The sequence below is a fragment of the Lepidochelys kempii genome, chromosome 23 (genome assembly GCF_965140285.1).
Source record: "Lepidochelys kempii isolate rLepKem1 chromosome 23, rLepKem1.hap1, whole genome shotgun sequence".
In the NCBI taxonomy this organism is placed as follows: domain Eukaryota; kingdom Metazoa; phylum Chordata; order Testudines; family Cheloniidae; genus Lepidochelys; species Lepidochelys kempii.
Genome location: NC_136402.1, coordinates 12,833,617 through 12,853,434, shown reverse-complemented (window position 1 = coordinate 12,853,434; position 19,818 = coordinate 12,833,617). Strand labels below are relative to the sequence as shown.

Sequence of the window (19,818 nt, the reverse complement as noted above, 5' to 3'; positions counted from 1 at the left end):
GCCAGTGGCATTTTGGGATGTATAAGTAGGGGCTTTGCCAGCAGATCGAGGGACGTAATCGTTCCCGTCTATTCCTTATTGGTGAGGCCTCATCTGAAGTACTGTGTCCAGTTTTGGGCCCCACACTACAAGAAGGATGTGGAAAAATTGGAAAGAATCCAGTGGAGGGCAACAAAAATGATTAGGGGACTGGAACACATGAGTTATGAGGAGAGGCTGAGGGAACTGGGATTGTTTAGTCTGCAGAAGAGAAGAATGAGGGGGGATTTGATAGCTGCTTTCAACTACCTGAAAGGGGGTTCCAAAGAGGATGGATCTAGACTGTTCTCAGTGGTGGCAGATGACAGAACAAGGAATAATGGTCTCAAGTTGCAGTGGGGGAGGTTTAGGTTGGATATTAGGAAAAACTTTTTCACTAGGAGGGTGGTGAAACACTGGAATGCGTTACCTAGGGAGGTGGTGGAATCTCCTTCCTTAGAAGTTTTTAAGGTCAGGCTTGACAAAGCCCTGGCTGGGATGATTTAATTGGGGATTGGTCTTACTTTGAGCAGGGGGTTGGACTAGATGACCTCCTGAGGTCCCTTTCAACCCTGATATTCTATGATTCTATAAATAATAAAAACAGCTTGCCCTCAGCCCATCTCCCTTCTCTGCATGCACCTGTGCTCATGTCTCTTTGCCTCCTCTCCCAGCTACAGACCCCTCACTCCAGCTTCTATTCCTTCTGGCCCTTTATAGTTAATCCACCTCCCCGAAAGGCAGAAGCTAGCTCACTGGAAGAATTCTTCCATCGACCTAGCACTCTCTACACCGTGGGTTAGGTTGGCTTAACAATGTCACTCAAGGTTGTGGATTTTTCACACTCTTGAGCAATGTAGCTGGGTCATTAGATTGTAAGCTCTCTGGGGCAGGGACTGTCTTTTTGCTCTGTGTTTATAGAGCACCCAGCGCAATGGGCACCTGGTCCATGACTGGGGCTCCTAGGTGCTAAATAATAAACAATAATTATATAGTGTCTAAGCACCTGGCAGTCTGTAACCTCTGCCATCCCCTGTGAAGTAAATATTCCCTATCTCAGACTGTGGTATTGAGTTCACTGAGCAAGGAGGAGTGTGTGCTGTCATCAACCAATCTTGTTGTTTTTATGTAAATCATTCAGGGCAAATAGAGCAAGATGTGGTTGCTATTAAAGGTGCAGTTAAAATTTTACATGCAGTGGCTGAGAATGGACAAACCTCATGGATGCAATGGTTAGCTCAACACTTGGGATTTTCCCTCTCCCCGTTTTTACATTCGGTTGTAAATACTGTTTTAACCATTTTAATTATTGTAATTGTTTTTTGTGTAACTTTATGTATTATGAACCGTTTGATTCAAACTGCTCTTTCCTCCACACAAATCAGATACCTAGAGCTAAAAAGGGATCCTAACCAATTCTGCGAACCCTCATCCTCTAATTTGGTTGTTGGGTATTTCTAGATTTCCCCAAGGAGGGCAAGAGGTGTTGGCATCACCGCCACCTTGCAATCTGGGATGTAGTGTGGTGCATCAGGGGGTGAAATGTAGCCAGACAGCCAGCCCCCCCTCTCAGACCAGCATTGCTGGGAACACAAGGGAGCCAAAACAACAGGGCACTTAACATCAATTCCAGCACAGCCTTTGAAGCTGTAAGAAGCACAGGTGTGCTGCTACAATGTGCCTCTGGGAACATATACAACGATTAGGCTCACAGCAGACAGAGAAGCTGTGACAGACATGGCTCTTAGCCCCTACTAAATAGCGTGATGCACACACCCCAACATCCTAGGTGGGAAAATATTTACCCTAATAAAAGGAATGTCCAGTAGTCGAAACTTATTGTTTCTCTCCCTTGCAAGTGTAAACTACTCTTGCGAGAGCTGGCATCACCCAGACAGACCAGCCTCAATTTGGCATAAGAAAGGAGAAAGAGAATAAAGGAGTACAGAGGTATAAGTAGGGGACCTACAGCACCATGATTTTTGAGTGCTTTTCACTATCTATCTGCTGGTCAGATAAGTGACAGCCTCCCAAGGCTTCTGCAGCTAAGAGGGTCCCTAAGCCTTGTCCCTTATTCGTCTTTCCGCGGAATTGAGTGACCGATCCTGGCTTGGTACCGCTGGAATCGAGAGATGCAAGGAGGATAAGAAGCACCCACACCTGATCTCCTATCTTTAGTGTACACATATTTTGAAATAGAGCTCTATACTTTGTTTTCTTTCTTTGGGATTGTGGCTTCAGTTTTGTAACTTGTTTGTGTGTGTAACATCTCTACATTTAAATAAGTAGGCACTAGCAATTTTGTAACCACATGATTAGAATCTAGTTTAATAAATTTTGGTAACCATTTGTGCATAAGCCTGACTTGTTTCTCTGGTTTACTGTAAAGCAGCCAACACAATTAAAGAACCTCAGCCGTTTTGGCTATAAAGCCTGGCCATTAGGTGAGAGTACTAAGAGCCTAGTGTTGAGTTGTGCCGCCTCCATGGGGCAAACTCTTGGGGCGCCTGTCAGTCAATCCTGGCTGCCCGCTGCGAAGGAGCTCTGAGCTCTAGCAGTTAAAGTCACGGGTGTGGAGAGGCTCTTAGTGCTGCCATTGGGTCACCTGTCAGTCAGTGTTGACTGCCCACTGCGAAGGAGCTCTGAGCTCTAGCAGTTAAAGTCACGGGTGGTTAGGACCTTGGGGCATCCGTTAGCCTAGCCCGGGCTGCCTGCCGTGAAGGGACAGTGCGTCCTAGCGGTTAAAGTCACGGATGGTATAAACGGGCATAGCTGGCACCTCACCAAACATCCTTGGCCATCGGCTAACACCTGCTGGTGCAGCCAGATCAGAAGACAAGAGATATGGGGCGACAGGCAGTGTGGGGCACATGGTGCTGCTGGAGGAGGTCACAGACTGGGGTTCATAAGGGCTAGTGGTGGAGGACAGATTGGGGCACGGGCTGAATGGGGATGGAGGCGCAGGGCCACATGGGGACAGGGGAAGGGGGTGCAGGCCACATTGGGAAAGGGTGGTGGCTGAGTGGAGGCACAGAGACACATAGGGATGGGGCAGGGGGTGTCTGAGTGGGAGTGGCAGGATACATGGAGACTGGGCAGATGTGCCTGACTAAATTGGAAAGGCTAGGGGTCAGCCAGGGTCTCCATGGCTGAGGCTCCCTAATAATCCCCCCCCCAAAAAAAGCCCATTCAATATTTCTCCCACCCACACCCAATAACCCTCCAGGTTCATTCCTAGGCTCCTTCCCTCTCCCTCAGCTCCTCCATTATCCCTGACTCCCCAAGCCTTTCCACTGCTTCGGGGGGGGGGGGGGGGGGCGGTGGAAATACAACTCTGTATTGTAGTTTAAATGAATTGCTCAAAGTTCTGTATTTATATACCTAGTAAGGAATCAATTTGTCAGAAAACATTTCCTGAATCTTTGTCATTGTCATTATTACATACATATTTGCTGATGGGTACTTTGAAATAAATTACCAAAAAAATTGAAACTGGTGTGATTATATTGTGATATTTTGACAAATAAAAATTTGCAGAATTGTAAAATATTTTGTGCAGAATTTTTAATTTTTCGGTGCAGAATTTCCCCAGGAGTTCATAAATGCATCCATAAACTGAATTTGGCAAGGTTGAAGGGGAAGTACATCAGGCATAAGACAAAAGTTGAAGATGCTGGGCCATGCCAGCTGTGGGCAAGACTCATAGAATCATAGAATATCAGGGTTGGAAGGGACCTCAGGAGGTCATCTAGTCCAACCCCCTGCTCAAAGCAGGACAAATCCCCAATTAAATCATCCCAGCCAAGGCTTTGTCAAGCCTGACCTTAAAAACTTCTAAGGAAGGAGATTCCACCACCTCCCTAGGTAACGCATTCCAGTGTTTCACCACTCTCCTAATGAAAAAGTTTTTCCTAATATCCAGCCTAAACCTCCCCCACTGCAGCTCGCCTTCTATTAGGTCGCAGAGCATGTTTCAAGAAGAACCCCTGGTTCTTCTGAGGTCCGTCGGAAGCCCGAAGGCATCCATTACGCATCCATTATGCATAGTTTCAACGTATGAGGCAGGTCAGACACTGCATAGTCACTCTCAGAAAAAATGTTGCATGGACAGTATAATTAAGTGGTTGCAATGACTCAATAGATGCCCACACATACAGCATTGAGTGTCACTTTGAGTGCCACACTGAATGTATATAATGCGCTGGGTCGAAAGGTAAAAGCAACAGAAACAAATACTGATTTTACTACTGCAACTTGTGAGACTCAAATTGCCTGGTAGAGACTCTAATGGATGGGAAAGTGACGGCCATGGCCAATGCAGAAGCTAAGTAGAGAGAAATATGTGCTTTGAATGAGACTGCACCTGAACAAATGCTTAGCAATGTAAGCAGAGTCAGGATGAGCTCCACCCTGACATCTGGTGGTGAGGTGTGGCAAGTTGTGGAAAAGAACTTCAGGGGCCAATCTCATTTGCATAGGCACACCCACCCTGCCTAGAATGAGGCCATAGCTGCCCAAATGGTCACTTTGGCTGCTTTGGGATCCCCAGTGTCTCTGTTATTGGGGCAGGAAGAATAAATTGTTATTATCCTGATTATGGGAACTGTGCTTGGAACTGTACTTGGCCTTTTGTTATGCTGGAGGGACTCACCATCAACTAAGTAGCACTCGCTAGGCAAGGGTCATGGGTTCCAAAACTCTATGAATTCAGAGAAATTGAGGATAAGTATTAATATTTGGTGGTATGGGCCCCTTGGTGAAGGCCTTACATGCTAATTGCACTTTCTCCTCTCTGCATTGTGGAATATCAGAGCTAATTTTAGAGTAACAGCCATGTTAGTTTGTATTTGCAAAAATAAAGGAGGACTTGTGGCACCTTAGAGACTAACCAATTTATTTGAGCATAAGCTTTTGTGAGCTACAGCATCGGATGAAGTGAGCTGTAGCTCACGAAAGCTCATGCTCAAATAAATTGGTTAGTCTCTAAGGTGCCACAAGTCCTCCTTTTCTTTCAGAGCTAATTTTGATTCCGTTAGGAGTCTAGTTACAGGCTGCTGAGCTCGCTTTGGGCTAATGGTGCCCCAGCACTGAGGCTCCCCTACTACAAGCTGAACTGACTGAGAGCTGAAATCACTGAGCATTGTGTTAAGTAGTGGGGGAGCCTGAAGATCTAGGGTGGAGCAGTTTGCGGGACGGCAGGAGCGGCTTGTGGGACGCAGATGGTGGAGCAGTTTGCGGGACGGCAGGAGCGGCTTGTGGGACGTAGATGGTGGAGCAGTTTGCGGGATGGCAGGAGCGGCTTGTGGGACGCAGATGGTGGAGCAGTTTGCGGGATGGCAGGAGCGGCTTGTGGGACGTAGATGGTGGAGCAGTTTGCGGGACGGCAGGAGCGGCTTGTGGGACGTAGATGGTGGAGCAGTTTGCGGGACGGCAGGAGCGGCTTGTGGGACGTAGATGGTGGAGCAGTTTGCGGGACGGCAGGAGCGGCTTGTGGGACGTAGATGGTGGAGCAGTTTGCGGGATGGCAGGAGCGGCTTGTGGGACGTAGATGGTGGAGCAGTTTGCGGGATGGCAGGAGCGGCTTGTGGGACGTAGATGGTGGAGCAGTTTGCGGGACGGCAGGAGCGGCTTGTGGGACGTAGATGGTGGAGCAGTTTGCGGGATGGCAGGAGCGGCTTGTGGGACGTAGATGGTGGAGCAGTTTGCGGGATGGCAGGAGCGGCTTGTGGGACGTAGATGGTGGAGCAGTTTGCGGGACGGCAGGAGCTGCTTGTAGGATGCAGACTGGTGAAGCGGAGCGGAGCCCTATGGAGCTGCTGGGCAGTCAGCTTCAGATCATGTAAGGTGCCTTCCCCCCCCCGATCTCCACCCAGGTTGGGAGGTAAAGCTCTGGAGATAAACTTTCAAACTCTGGGGCTGCCCTCACCAGGGACAGAGACGGAGACTTTTGGGTCATTGGACTTTGGGGACTTTGGGTGATTTCAGGTTGCTGGACTCAAGAACCAAAGGGAAAGGACACAACCCAATTTGCTTGGGATGGGTTTTTGCTCATGGGTTGTGTTATGAATCCTGTTGGTGGTGTTTCCCCAGCATAATGCCACATTGTTTCTCACTCAGACTATGTGCTTGCGAGAGGGGAAGTATTGCCCCTTGGAGGCGCCCAGCGGGGGTGGTATATATTTGTCCCAGGTCACTGGGTGGGGGCTCGAGCCGGTTTGCATTGTGTTATTGGAATGGATCCCCTAGATATTGAATCCAGCCCTTGTTGCTGCAACTCTGATGGACAGAAGGGTTACAGCAGAAAGGCTTTTAAAGCACTTATTGAATCTGAACTGTGAGAAACAGACATCGTTTTTAGCAATCTTAGCCACAGAAATGAATCAATGCATTTCCTTAAAAGCTGCACAAGATCTGGCTCTACCAAATGCGGAACTGCTGATATCAACAGTAATATGAAGACGTAAAATTTGCAGCTGCTAAATTTTTTTTACAGAAAAGCATTTTGTCCTGCAGTACCTGGGAGTTTCAGGGCTGATCCCAAACCTGAAAAATAATGCCACGTGACCTATACTTCTCCTTAAAGGGTGCAGATTTCAGAGTGGTAGCCGTGTTAGTCTGTATCAGCAAAAATAACCAGGAGTCCTTGTGGCACCTTAGACACTAACAAATTTATTTGGGCAGTGGTCACAGTGACTTCAGCACCAGCAAGTAGACCAGTAATCAAGTGGAGTACAAGGCTGCTGCTTTATTGCGTAGCCTGATGTAGGAGTGTTTGAGTGAGAGGCTGGGTCAAAACCAGGCCGCTCTAACCGTGCTTCAGAGGGTGACGCCACTGAATTTATGATTCTGTAGATTTTTACCTCCCTTCGCTTTCTGTTACTCCCGGGACGGGGAATGAGAGTCGACTGTGTTCCGCTCCCGCACGCTCCTCTCGAGTCTCCTGTTCCCGGTCTGCACAGGGGCTGCTCCGGGACCGCCGCTCAGAGCCAGGCGCCTCCCAAGGCGGCAGGGAGAACACGGGGAGAAGCAGGGTCTCGCCCTCGACCTTTCCCGCTCACCCCGAGGCTGCTGCGGGCGGGAGCTCCGGGGTGAAAGCAGCCCCCTTCCCTTGACTGAGGGCGACCGCGGCCAGCCCCGGTCACGCAGCGCTGGGATGGACCCTGCGAGGGATGGAGGCTGCAATTCGCCAGCAGGAAGCACCTGTGTGATGATGAGTAGCTGTGGCGTGGGAAAGCGCCGCTGTGCTGCCGGTTCCTGCAGGCGGAGCCGTCTGGATATCTCTGGGACATGTGGGGGAGTGAGTTGGGGTGGCTGGGGTTACAGGTGGTGGTGGGGAAATGTGCCAGGGAGAGTCCTGTGTCTGGCGGGGCTTAGGGACGTGGGGGATGTGCAGGGAGGGATCTGTCGCTGGCGGGGCTTAGGGAGGTGGGGTTACAGGTCGGGGATGTGCAGGGAGGGATCTGTCTATTGCAGAGTTCAGGGTGGTGGGGTTACAGGTTGGGGGATGTACAGAGAGGGACTTGTCTGTGGGGGGGCTTAGGGAGGTGGGGGATGTGCAGGGAGGGATCTCTGTGGCGGGGTTTAGGGAGGTGGGGTTACAGGTTGGGGGATGTGCAGGGCACGATCTGTCTATTGTGAAGTTCAGGGTGGTGGGGTTACAGGTTGGGGGATGTGCAGGGCACGATCTGTCTATTGCGGAGTTCAGGGTGGTGGGGTTACAGGTTGGGGGATGTGCAGGGCACGATCTGTCTATTGTGAAGTTCAGGGTGGTGGGGTTACAGGTTGGGGGATGTGCAGGGAGGGATCTGTCTATTGCAGAGTTCAGGGTGGTGGGGTTACAGGTTGGGGGATGTGCAGAGAGGGATCTGTCTGTGGTGGGGCTTAGGGAGGTGGGGGATGTGCAGGGAGGGGCCTGTCTATTGCGGTGTTTAGGGAGCTACACAAGTCGGTCAGGGGGATATGCCCATGATCTCAGGGCAAACTCCCACATTTTCCCACAGTCCCATGTGTCCTCTCTCGGTACTTTCAGTGAGCTGAAGACAAGATTGCCTCCCTCAAGCTGGCCATTTCCCTATAGCTTTTGCACATAGAAGTGAGGTTGCCCCTAATGGACTTGGAGACTGAAGCCAGACTGTTCTCAGGGAACATGGCTGCCTCTGTTAGGAGGCTGAACTGGAAGCCATGTGATGACAGGGGAATACAGGGAACAGAAGGGAGGCTGAAGATGTGCAAGTAGATATGAGGGACAGGAGGGATGAATAGGGGTACAGGGAGAGAGAGACGGGTGTAGGTCATATGGGGTGGAGGAGGAGATGGAGGAAGGTGGGGCAGGAGAATGTGAGGTGCAGGAGGAAACTGAAGAGAGGCAAGAGAGGGCTTGGGAACATCTTTAAAGTGCAAGGGAAAATATCAGGGGTAAGATGCTATGAAGTGATAGGGAAGGAACCTGGGGACAGGAGGGCGGGGGGGATAGCTCAGTGGTTTGAGCATTGGCCTGCTAAACCCAGGGTTGTGAGTTCAATCCTCCAGGGGGCCATTGAGGGATCTGGGGTAAAAATTGGGGATTGGTCCTGCTTTGAGCAGGGGGTTGGACTAGATGACCTCCTGAGGTCCCTTCCAACCCTGATATTCTAGGAGTGTTGGAGGCAGAGGGGAATAATGTGAGTGGGGAGAGGAGACTTGGTGGGGTTGATAAGGAGGTGTTGAAGGGAGAGAAATAGGTCAGTGATAGGGGAGGAGAGTGGAGAAGCATTGGCCAGCAGCTCCACCATTCTAGAGGTTAGGGGGTTAGGTGGAGTCCCTCTTGGATCTGTCAGTGGTGAGGCTGCATTCTGATTGTGCACTTCACTTTGAATTTTGACCCTGAAATGATCTCTCTCACACTGGGACCAGGCAGTTCCCACTAAAGAATGCAAAACCAGAATGCAGTTCAGAACCTCACATGGGCTTACAGATCATAAGAGGTTTTTCTTTTTTTTTAACCTTGTGATTTTTTGGGGGAGGTCAGACTCATGACCAAAGGAGAGATTTCCAGAAGGATTAATGTGCAGACCAAAGGTACTGGCGGCAGGTGAGTGACATAGGGAGCAAGTGGGGAGAGTGCACGCGTGTGCCAGAAATGAAGGAGAGGGAGAGAGATGAGGGGATTTCTGCATGAGAGAAGAGACAAAGGGACATGAGCCAAGAAAAGGAGGGAACTGGGAGGAAAGGGAAGAGATTTCCAGCCCGACACAGTTGAGATCTGAGGGGGAGTTGAACCCCTCACAGTTGTGAGAAAATTATGAAGCCAGGGGAGAAGGTGATCAGATTTTGGAGCTATGGATTGTGTCCCTCTATAGCTCCTTTTGGTCCCTGTAGGATTCATCAGGGTTCATGCACTTGGCAATATTCAGGGCACACCCGGAGTGTTGTGTAGGAGCAGTGCACACACGGCTCCTCTCAAGGGCATGAACCTTGGAAATTCGCCCAGATGACATGAACCGTGGGAAGCCTCCCAGGACTGGGCTCAAGGCCCAAGAGCAAGGAATGCGGTACATAGAAATTGGTAAATAAGAATATTAAACAAAGCCAGTGTATTCCTTTTATCTGTTGGAGTATGTAATGTGTGGGGGGAGAGAAAGAATAAAAGAGAGGGTGGAAAGCTGACAAAGCAGACCAGCCTGCTTGCTTGCTTAAAGCCTTGTTCTGTCTTGTATTTGGACTGCAACAGGTCCCCATTTTTTTCCTGGGGGAGTGTGGGGCTCCTTCTGGTGGTATCTCCAGTTATCATGGATGTGAGCCTGCCAGGTCACACCCTCTGATGGAAATGTGAGAGATTAAATCATCCCTGGATTCTCTTTCCACTCGGCAGGTGTCGGGATCCTGAGCAAAGCCAAGATATGGACTCATGAGGAAGGGCCTGAAAACCTGGAGCCGCCTGACATGTTACAAGGGGGATCAGGAGAGACTGCTTGCCAGAGTCCTGAGCAGGAAGAAGCCTGCAAGAAGTAGAAGAGGAACCAAGTCTGGAATGTGTCAGATCCCTTAGGGGAGTGCGAGAACAGATTCAGACTTTCCCAGCCACTTCCACAGGGCAGACCCGGGACCATGGGAGATCTTAATAGCCAAGAGAAACCCCATAAATGTATAGACTGTAGGGAAAGCTTCCATGAAAAGCAGGAACTCTTGGCCCATGGGAGAGTCCACAGGAGGGAAAAATCCCATCCCTGTGCTGAATGTGGGGAGAGGTTCAAGCATCAGTCAGAGCTTTCTAAACACCAAAGATCCCACACAGGGGAGAGCCCCCATTCCTGTGGAGAATGCGGGAAGAGCTTCCAGCATCTGTGCATCACCAAATCCACATGGGGGAGGGACACCATCCCTGTGGTGAGTGTGGAAAGGGGTTCAGCTGCCCCTGAGATCTCAGCGAGCACCAGAGGTTGCATGCTGCCGAGAGGCGCTATTCCTGTCCTGAATGCAGGAAAGGATTCAATCACCCCTGCGAACTGAGCAGGCACCTGCGAATGCACACAGGTGAGCACCCCTTCCCCTGCCCTGAGTGTGGGAAGGGGTTCAGCCAGAGCTCGGATCTCAACAAGCACCTGCGGGTACACACGGGCGAGCGGCCCTATCCCTGCACTGAGTGTGGGAGGAGCTTTAGCCAGGTCTCCGCACTCACCCTACACCAGACAACCCACACTGGAAAAAGACCCTACATCTGCGACGTGTGTGAAAAAAGGTACACACACCCATCAAACCTCATTAAACACAAGAGAATCCACATGGGGGAGTGACCCTGGGGAAGGCTTTAGCGGGAGAGAGCCTCTGGTGTGCTGCCAGAGAATCAGCAGCATCACGATGGCAGATCCCAAGGGACAGAGCCTCCTTGCAGATTGAGTGCCACCCAGACTGATTTCTAGCTACAGCCTACCAGAGAATACTACTCCTAGACAAGTGAGACCTTCCCAGACATGGACTTCGCTCCAGACATATGTGTATAATAATGTGAAACTGAGGAACAGGAACCACTACTACAGAGTTTGAGAGACATTGGCCCCTACCCCCGACTCCCACCATCTCCTCCCAGAACCAGTGGTTTAAACCACTGGGAAATGAGGAAGGGCTTCCTCTGAGGAGTTGTCCAGTGCCAGAAATCCCCCAGCAGCAATTAGTCCCTTACTTGCTTTTTAGCAGTCAGGGGGTAGCTTGTCTCTTCCCTGCATCCGTGTGAACTCATTTTGTTCCCTGCTCTGGCTTTCTCTGTGGCTGGGATGGAGCCTAACTTGGGGCTCTCTGCCTTTGGGTAACGGAGGTTTCTTTAGCTGTGTTTGGGATTCCCCTGGGACTTGCTAGAGTTGTAAGCAGGAGGAGGTAGAGAAAGCATTTGTCCCATGGGTTGGGGAGGCCCCAGCATCCACCTGAGAGATGGCTCCAGAATCTTGCACCACAGAGTCAGGTAAGATCTTTACAGATTCCAGACCTGATTGTCCTCTTACTCACAGCAGTTTTACATTGTCACCCTCTTGACTTCAGTGGAGTTACTCCTGATTTACACCAATGGGAGTCTAAGCAGGACCAGGACCAGCATCCCCTGGAGGTGGAGAATATATTTTATTTCTGTCAGGATTCTCAGAGCCCCCTGCCTAAGTGATTTGAGATATAGATGTGGCCTTTGGGTAGGATCAGGCTATTGGTGTCTGAGGACTGTTTGGAACTTCCCAGCAGATTTAGGATCTCTCCTAGGTCTCTCCTCCCATAGACTCTTCTCATGGGAGTCATGTAGTAGTTCTGCATGTTATTTTAATCCTACACTTCTAGGATTGCTGACTATATTTCTGCAACGGAAGCAATGCTGTGACTTGCATGGGAGGTGCTTTCAGGGTTCCTGCAGCTCATTGGCCCAGGCAGAAAAGTTACCTGGTTCCTTTGGCCTTTATTTTATTTTCAGAGCATACTTTTTGGCAATTCATGTTGTGCTGAACATGACCACAATCCCTTCTCTTACTGCACCCTCTCCCCAAATACTTGATCGTGAACCTATTACAGCCTGCCTTTTAATGTGGATTTGATTGTTTGGTATCATTAGGCCCGATGTTTCCTTCCCCGATTCATTTAAAACTCCAGTTGCTAACAGAAAAATCAATTACAACCCTAAGATTAGGAGAGACCCTGAATTTTCACACTTTCAGTGATTTGAAATGTTTACAAACTCTGGCTTTATTGAAACCAGCCTAGGAAAAGGTTGTTCAGGATTCAAAATAAATGATGTCTCCTCCTCCTTGTATGTGTTCATCTACTGGTTTCTTGTGGTGTTGGCATTCACAAATGCAGATCCAATGGATAAGGGTCTGTCTACACAGAGTCGGGAGCACTAAGTAACAAGATGATGGGTTACATGCCTCAGAGTGGCTTTCGGGTATGTCTACACTATGCACCTTTTAGTAACACAGCTGCGCCGCTAAAAGGTGCGCAGTGTAGTCACTCTTTGTCAGCAGGAGAGAGCTGACAAAGTGCTATTCACACCAGTGCTTTTTGTTGGTAAAACTCTTGTTATTCGGGGGGGGGGTGTTTTTTTCACTCCCCTGAATGACAAAAGTTTTATGGATGAAAGTCCAGTGTAGACAAAGCCTTAGAGAAGAAGTTAGGAAAATCAGCAGCGTCTATAGGGGCTTTGGTGGTTGCTTTTACTCCATAATAATGACCATTGGGAAGCAGAGGTCAAGCATGCCCTGCAGGTTGACTTACCCAGTGTCATACATCTTCCTGTATTCATCCATATAGCATGGGAATAGGGCAAGTCACAACACGCAGGCAAAGGAAGCTGCAACAGAGTGTGAATGACGCAGTTCTTTAAGACCAGAAAGGACCTTTATGATCACTTAGTCTGACCTCTTCCATAACACAGGCTATAGCATTCACCCAGTGACTTCCTCCATTGAGGGGAGGTATAGCTCAGTGGTTTGAACATTGGCCTGCTAAACCCAGAGTTGTGAGTTCAATCCTTGAGGGGGCCATTGAGGGATCTGGGGCAAAAACTGGGGATTGGTCCTGCTTTGAGCAGGGGGTTGGACTAGATGACCTCCTGAGGTCCCTTCCAACCCTGATATTCTATGATTCTATGATCAAGCCTGGTTAAAATGGGTCTTTGAGAAAGACATCCAATCTTGACTTAGAAATTCTAAATGATGGAGAATTCACCAGATCCCTTGGTAACCTGATGCAAAGCTTACATATCCTCACTGTTACAATTTTCACCTTGTTTCCAGTTAGACCTTTGCTGACTTCAGCCTTTGGACCTTGGATTATGTTATGTATTCATTTGCAAGATTAAAGAGCCCTCTAGTATCAAATACTTTGATCAAGTTGCCTCTTGACCCTCTCATTGTTAAGCTAAACAGAGTGAGTAGGTCTTGTCAGTGCCTCACTGTATGACATGTTTTCCTAGGCCTTGGGTCATTATTGTAGCTCTTCTATGACGTCTCCAATGTTTAAAGTGGACGCTGGAACTGAACATACTATTGAAACAGTGATCTCCACAATGACATGTAGAAGAAATATCACCTCCTTATCCCAGCCTTGGGGATCATTGCTCCTGTTATTCTTACACAGGGTATTGTGACTAGGGCTCAGAACTGGTTCCACTGGGATTGTCCTGAAAATGACCGTGTGAGTCATAGCCCCACTGGAGTCAATTCCCCACCTCCCTGCCAGCGTCCCTCTCCATGGTGGAACCTCCAATATTTACTAAGGGCTGAGCTGCTCTCCACTAGCAATGGGACTAACACCTCATCCTCACATATACGAGAAGCCACCAGCCCACAACCGGCCCTAACTTTCAGCTACTCCCAGCATGGACTAAGCTTGAAGTAAGGCCCCGAGATGAAAGGCTGCAGAGCCCATTCTCTCTCTGATGTTAATTGTTTTACGTCTGGGTAATTTAATGTAATATTTTCCCCCAGTGGGGTTTGGACCTGAAGAGCTGGGAACATAAGCCAAAGAGCTGGGAACAGGCTTCAGTTCTCATAAATGGTTTTTATTAAAAGGTTTAACCAGCTTCTATAGAAATAGACACAACAAGCAGGAGAATGGCTGTCCCAAAACACCCTCCTACATAATCCTCACTAATGAGAGGTCTGCCCATGCTGCTGAGAGTAATGGACACGTGGGAGGATAACTGTGCAAAGGGCCTGGATTGTCCCCAACCCTCATCATTGTATGGAAGCAAAGGAGTAAGAAGAAAAGGTTTATTTGTGGTGATGCTGGTAGAATGGGGGGGGAGGGGGGGAAAGAGGTGTGTGTCAATCTAGTAATAAGTTAGATTTGATCCAGGGGGAAGAACTAAATGATGGAGGGCCCTGAAGGGGATGGGGGAAGCAGGTGCTGTAAAGGAGATAAGATGGTGATCAGAGAGGGATGGGTCTCAGTGATAAGACTGGTGGATATTGAGACAGGTAGGGGTGAAGCAGCAGAGGAGGGAGGAGCATGCTGGTTGGACATTTGGGTAATGAGAATGAGTGACAGACAGCTAATTACTAATTAAGGGACTAGGGAAGGAGTTAAGTACACTAATGACTGAATTGACAGGGAGTGCTGTTAAATTCATTATAATCAGGTGAAGAGGAAATCATATAAATAAATCAGAACAGCAGCAAATGAGGTATGTCAGTGAGTTAAATACTGAGGAATAAATTCCAGCACTGAGCTCCAAAGAAGCCTGTTAGAATCATAGAATATCAGGGTTGGAAGGGACCCCAGAAGGTCATCTAGTCCAACCCCCTGCTTGAAGCAGGACCAATTCCCAGTTAAATCATCCCAGCCAGGGCTTTGTCAAGCCTGACCTTAAAAACCTCTAAGGAAGGAGATTCTACCACCTCCCTAGGTAACGCATTCCAGTGTTTCACCACCCTCTTAGTGAAAAAGTTTTTCCTAATATCCAATCTAAACCTCCCCCACTGCAACTTGAGACCATTACTCCTCGTTCTGTCATCTGCTACCATTGAGAACAGTCTAGAGCCATCCTCTTTGGAACGCCCTTTCACGTAGTTGAAAGCAGCTATCAAATCCCCCCTCATTCTTCTCTTCTGCAGGCTAAACAATCCCAGCTCCCTCAGCCTCTCCTCATAAGTCATGTGTTCTAGACCCCTAATCATTTTTGTTGCCCTTCGCTGGACCCTCTCCAATTTATCCACATCCTTCTTGTAGTGTGGGGCCCAAAACTGGACACAGTACTCCAGATGAGGCCTCACCAATGTCGAATAGAGGGGAACGATCACCTCCCTCCATCTGCTCGCTATGCCCCTACTTATACATCCCAAAATGCCATTGGCCTTCTTGGCAACAAGGGCACACTGCTGACTCATATCCAGCTTCTCGTCCACTGTCACCCCTAGGTCCTTTTCCGTAGAACTGCTGCCTAGCCATTCGGTCCCTAGTCTGTAGCGGTGCATTGGGTTCTTCCGTCCTAAGTGCAGGACCCTGCACTTATCCTTATTGAACCTCATCAGATTTCTTTTGGCCCAATCCTCCAATTTCTCTAGGTCCTTCTGTATCCTATCCCTCCCCTCCAGCGTATCTACCACTCCTCCCAGTTTAGTATCATCCACAAATTTGCTGAGAGTGCAATCCACACCATCCTCCAGATCATTTATGAAGATATTGAAGAAAACCGGCCCCAGGACCGACCCCTGGGGCACTCCACTTGACACCGGCTGCCAACTAGACATGGAGCCATTGATCACTACCCGTTGAGCCCGACAATCTAGCCAGCTTTCTACCCACCTTATAGTGCATTCATCCAGCCCATACTTCCTTAACTTGCTGACAAGAATACTGTGGGAGACCGTGTCAAAAGCTTTGCTAAAGTCAGGAAACAATACATCCACTGCTTTCCCTTCATCCACAGAACCAGTAATCTCATCATAAAAGGCGATTAGATTAGTCAGGCATGACCTTCCCTTGGTGAATCCATGCTGGCTGTTCCTGATCACTTTCCTCTCATGCAAGTGCTTCAGGATTGATTCTTCAGGATTGATTCACATGGAGCTCCTTTGCAGAATCAGGATGTATGTAGTTTGATCAAAACCTCCCATAAGTACAACTGAATTGGTAGTTGTGGTCAAAGGCAGCTGAGTAACAAGACAGCTTCTGAAACAACAGGGGAGTAAACAGAAGTGATATCAGAGTAGTGATCAGGGCAGGAGCAGAAGACAAGGGTGAGAGATGAATAAATAGCTGGTTATTCAAGGACGGTGCCCAATTAATTAAGTAGTAAGCAGTAAATGCATCATCAGTGGTGTTAGTTGAGACAAGGGAGCAGGAAGAGTCAACCAGGTGAAGGGGATTTAATAATGCACCATGGCAGACTTTGGACATATTTACTGGGTGGCAGCTGGGGAGGGACAAAAGGACTGGGATGCAGCTAGGGCCAGTGAGGCAGAGCAGGGAAGATGGCAGCTACACAGCTGGTCAGTGGTGGGGGCAGAGGAGCTAGATTGCCTGTTATGGAGGTGCAGTCCCTGGTGTCTCCTACTCAGTTACAAATCTGTGAGAGATGCTGCTAGCAGAGGGGTGTTTGGGTGCTGTTGGGAAGCAGGGCTGTTTCTCCTATGGAGTTGATGGATCTCAGATGTTGAGGGCCTTGGAAAACAAAAATCCTTTCTCCTCTTCTAGCTGGCCTGCTTTGCTTATAGGTACTACAAATACACACCTGCCTCAGAGCAGCAGAAAGGAAACCAGAGCTCTCCAATCACCTTACCTCCTTTCTGCAGCACTTCAACATATAGAGAGAGCTATACAGGAGTTAAGTGTTATTAGTAAAAGCAGGTAAGAACAGAATATCTTCTGGAGGTTTCAGGCACTGGAGACTCCACTTAATCCTCCCTCATTCTCCTGTAGGATGTGATGGGGTGATAATGGCATAAGGGAGGGTCGAGGGCTGATTTCCCTCAGGCTGTGTAGTAATGGCTCACGTTCTTCTGCTCCAATCACATATATAGGCTAGTGGGAGCAGAGCTCTCAGTTAGTCTATAGTTAAACATGGTCTCACGTGTTTCTGGCTGCGGCTCTGGCATGGATTCTCTGGTGACGGGCCAGGGAGGATTTGTTACTGAAGCTCTTCCCGCATTCAGGGCATAGGAAGGGCCGCTCGCCCGTGTGGGAGCGCTCATGCACAATGAGATCAGCGAGGTACTTGAAGCTCTTCCCGCACTCGGTGCATGGGTAAGGCCGCTCCTCGGTGTGGCTTCTTTGGTGTTTAGTCAGGTTGGAGAGCTGGCTGAAGCACTTCCCACACTCAGCACAAGGGTAGGGCCGCTCACCTGTGTGGGAGCGCTGGTGCTTGTTCAAGTCTGAGGGGTGAGTGAAGGTTTTCCCGCACTCAGCACAGGAGTAGGGTCTCTCCCGTGTGTGCAATCTCTGGTGAGTGGTCAATGTGGAGAGATGGCCAAAGCGTTTCCCACACTCTGCACAGAAATAGGGTTTCTCTCCTGTGTGGGTTCTCTGGTGTGTCTTGAGATGAGCTAGGCGGTTGAAGCTCTTCCCACATTCAGCACAAGGATGGGGCCTCTGACTCCTGTGGACTTTGCCATGCTCTGTAAGCTTCTGCTTTTCCCAGAACCTTTCCCCACAGTCTCTACATCTGTGGGGTTTCTCTGTCCTGAGAAAATTGCTTTGATGGTGAAGGTCCCCTATTGTCCGAGGTCTCCCCGGTGCAGGGAGCTGGGTTAGTCTCCTGAATCTGCTGTCACGTTCCCCTGGGGGATCTGTCTCGTGTGCTGGGCTCCTCTTCTGCCTCTTGCAGGCTCCTCCTTGCTCACGTCTGTGAGTAACACTCTCCCCCGATCCCCTTTCTGGTACGCTGGGCAGCAGCAGGATTTCAGGCCCTTCATCACAGGGCTGCTCCTCAGTTCTGCTCAGGATCCCGGCACCTGGATGGAAAGAGAATCCATTTCATGTGCTGCTGTTGTAAAGGAAAGTCACTCATCTCATGGCCATGACTGTGGCAGCCTCACATCTTCCCCACTGGAGATGCCCCAGAGTCAGCCGTGCAGAAATGGGGCTGAGGGGAGCTATGAGGGGGAAAAGTCAGGAATGCCCACATCCCCATTCTTCATTCCCTTCCTTTTTCTCCCTCAGACCCTACCAGAAGGTTTTCATAGCCTCCTTCTCCTCCCCTTCAGTCCCATCACCTTGCTAAGCACCATCCCACCCACTCTATACATCAGAGGTGGGCAAACTATGGCACGCAGAACCCTCCTGCCCAGCCCCCAGCCTGGGAGGCTAGCCCCCAGCCCCTTCCCTGCTGTTCCCCCTCCCCCGCAGCCTCAGCTCACTGCGCTGCCGGCACCCCGAGCTCCTGGGGCAGCGCAGCTGCAGAGCCGGGCTCTGACCCGTGCTCTGTGCTGCGCGGTGGCGTGGCTGGCTCCAGCCGGGCAGCGCGGCTGTAGCACCACCAGTGCTCCAGGCAGCGCAGTAAGGGAGCAGGGGGGGTTGGATAGAGGGCAGGGGAATTCGGGGGGGTGGTCAGGATAGGGGTTGGGGCAGGGAACGGGGGGGTTGAATGGGGGCAGGGGTCCCGGGGGGCAGTCAGGAAAGAGGGGGGGTTGGATGGGGTGGCGGGGGGCAGTCAGGGGTGGGGGTTCCAGAGGCGGTGAGGGGACAGGAAGTGGGGGGGCGGTGGATGGAGTAGGGGTCCCGGGGCAGCTGTCAGGGAATGGGGGGGGGGGTTGGATGGGGCAGGAGTCCCGGGGGGGCCACCAGGGGGTGAGAAGCGGGGGGAGGGGGCGGGGGCCGGACCATGCCTGGCTATTTGGGGAGGCACAGCCTCCCCTTATCAGTCCCCCATACAATTTCTGAAACCCGATGCGGCCCTCAGGCCAAAAAGTTTGCCCGCCCCTGCTATACAGGCTTCTTTGCCCACAGCCTCCTTTCTCTCACTCCTGCCCTCTTGGCTCACCTCCTTTGCCTTCACTCTGTGCCTCTCCTGTGCTTGTCTCTTTACCTCTTCTAGCTGAACATCCCCTTAAATCTTTCTGTCCCTTTCACTTTTAGCTGGCTCTCTGCTCCTGGTTTCTCTCGCTCCCTTCAGCTCACCCCAAGTAGTCTGTTTCTCTGGAGATCAATTCCCACAGAAGCAGGACTAGCCAATCTATTTGGTACACACCTCCATTCCATGCAACTGCTTTTCCTGCTCTTCCTAAGGTGATCAGAAGGTGACGATCATGCTCCGTTTATTATAGAAATCCACTTAAAGTATTAGCTATCCTGTGTATGTGCCCTTTTGCTAAACCATGTCAAAATCCACTGCTGCTGCCCAGGACAGTTTGTTCCTCCCAGGATTTCTCAGCCCATCAGCATCATAATGCCCAGTGCTGAGGCTCATTCTACAGGCTTTATTTTATACTGTGACCCACAATACCTACCCTAAATTCCCTTAATGAGCACCGACTGCCGCCATGCAGCCCCCTCTCTTTCTCAGGCATCACTCTTGTTTACCTGTAGATGGAAGGCTCTATACATCATTACAGTTCTCCAGAGCCATTGAGTTCCCCTCCCCGGACCCTCTGACTTAGGGGTTCCCTTGTTACTGGCATCTGTGCCCCCTTCCCTTGCTGCCCCCACCTTGGTGAGAAGAACACCCCTTATTCCCTGTACATGGCTTATTACCAGTTTCCTGTAGTGCTTGATTCTCCTTAGCACAGGGCAACTTGGACTTGTTTTGTCCAACCTCCTCTGGGGGAAGACAGTTGTGATTGGGTTGAAGTTGCTCCAGCTGGGAGTTCTGAGATTCCCATAATGCTTCAGGGGTCTCCATTTCCTCAACCT

General features: G+C 50.0%; 1 protein-coding gene across 1 annotated transcript in view; it reads right to left on the bottom strand.

Annotated features, from left to right (window-relative positions):
- Nucleotides 1-19,818, bottom strand: part of LOC140901855 (uncharacterized) — a 355,046-nt gene that overhangs the window by 317,658 nt on the left and 17,570 nt on the right. Inside the window, exon 6 of the mRNA XM_078850362.1 lies at nt 17,065-17,595. Within this exon, the coding sequence (XP_078706488.1) occupies nt 17,065-17,595 (531 nt within the window). The remainder of the gene's footprint in view (nt 1-17,064; nt 17,596-19,818) is intronic.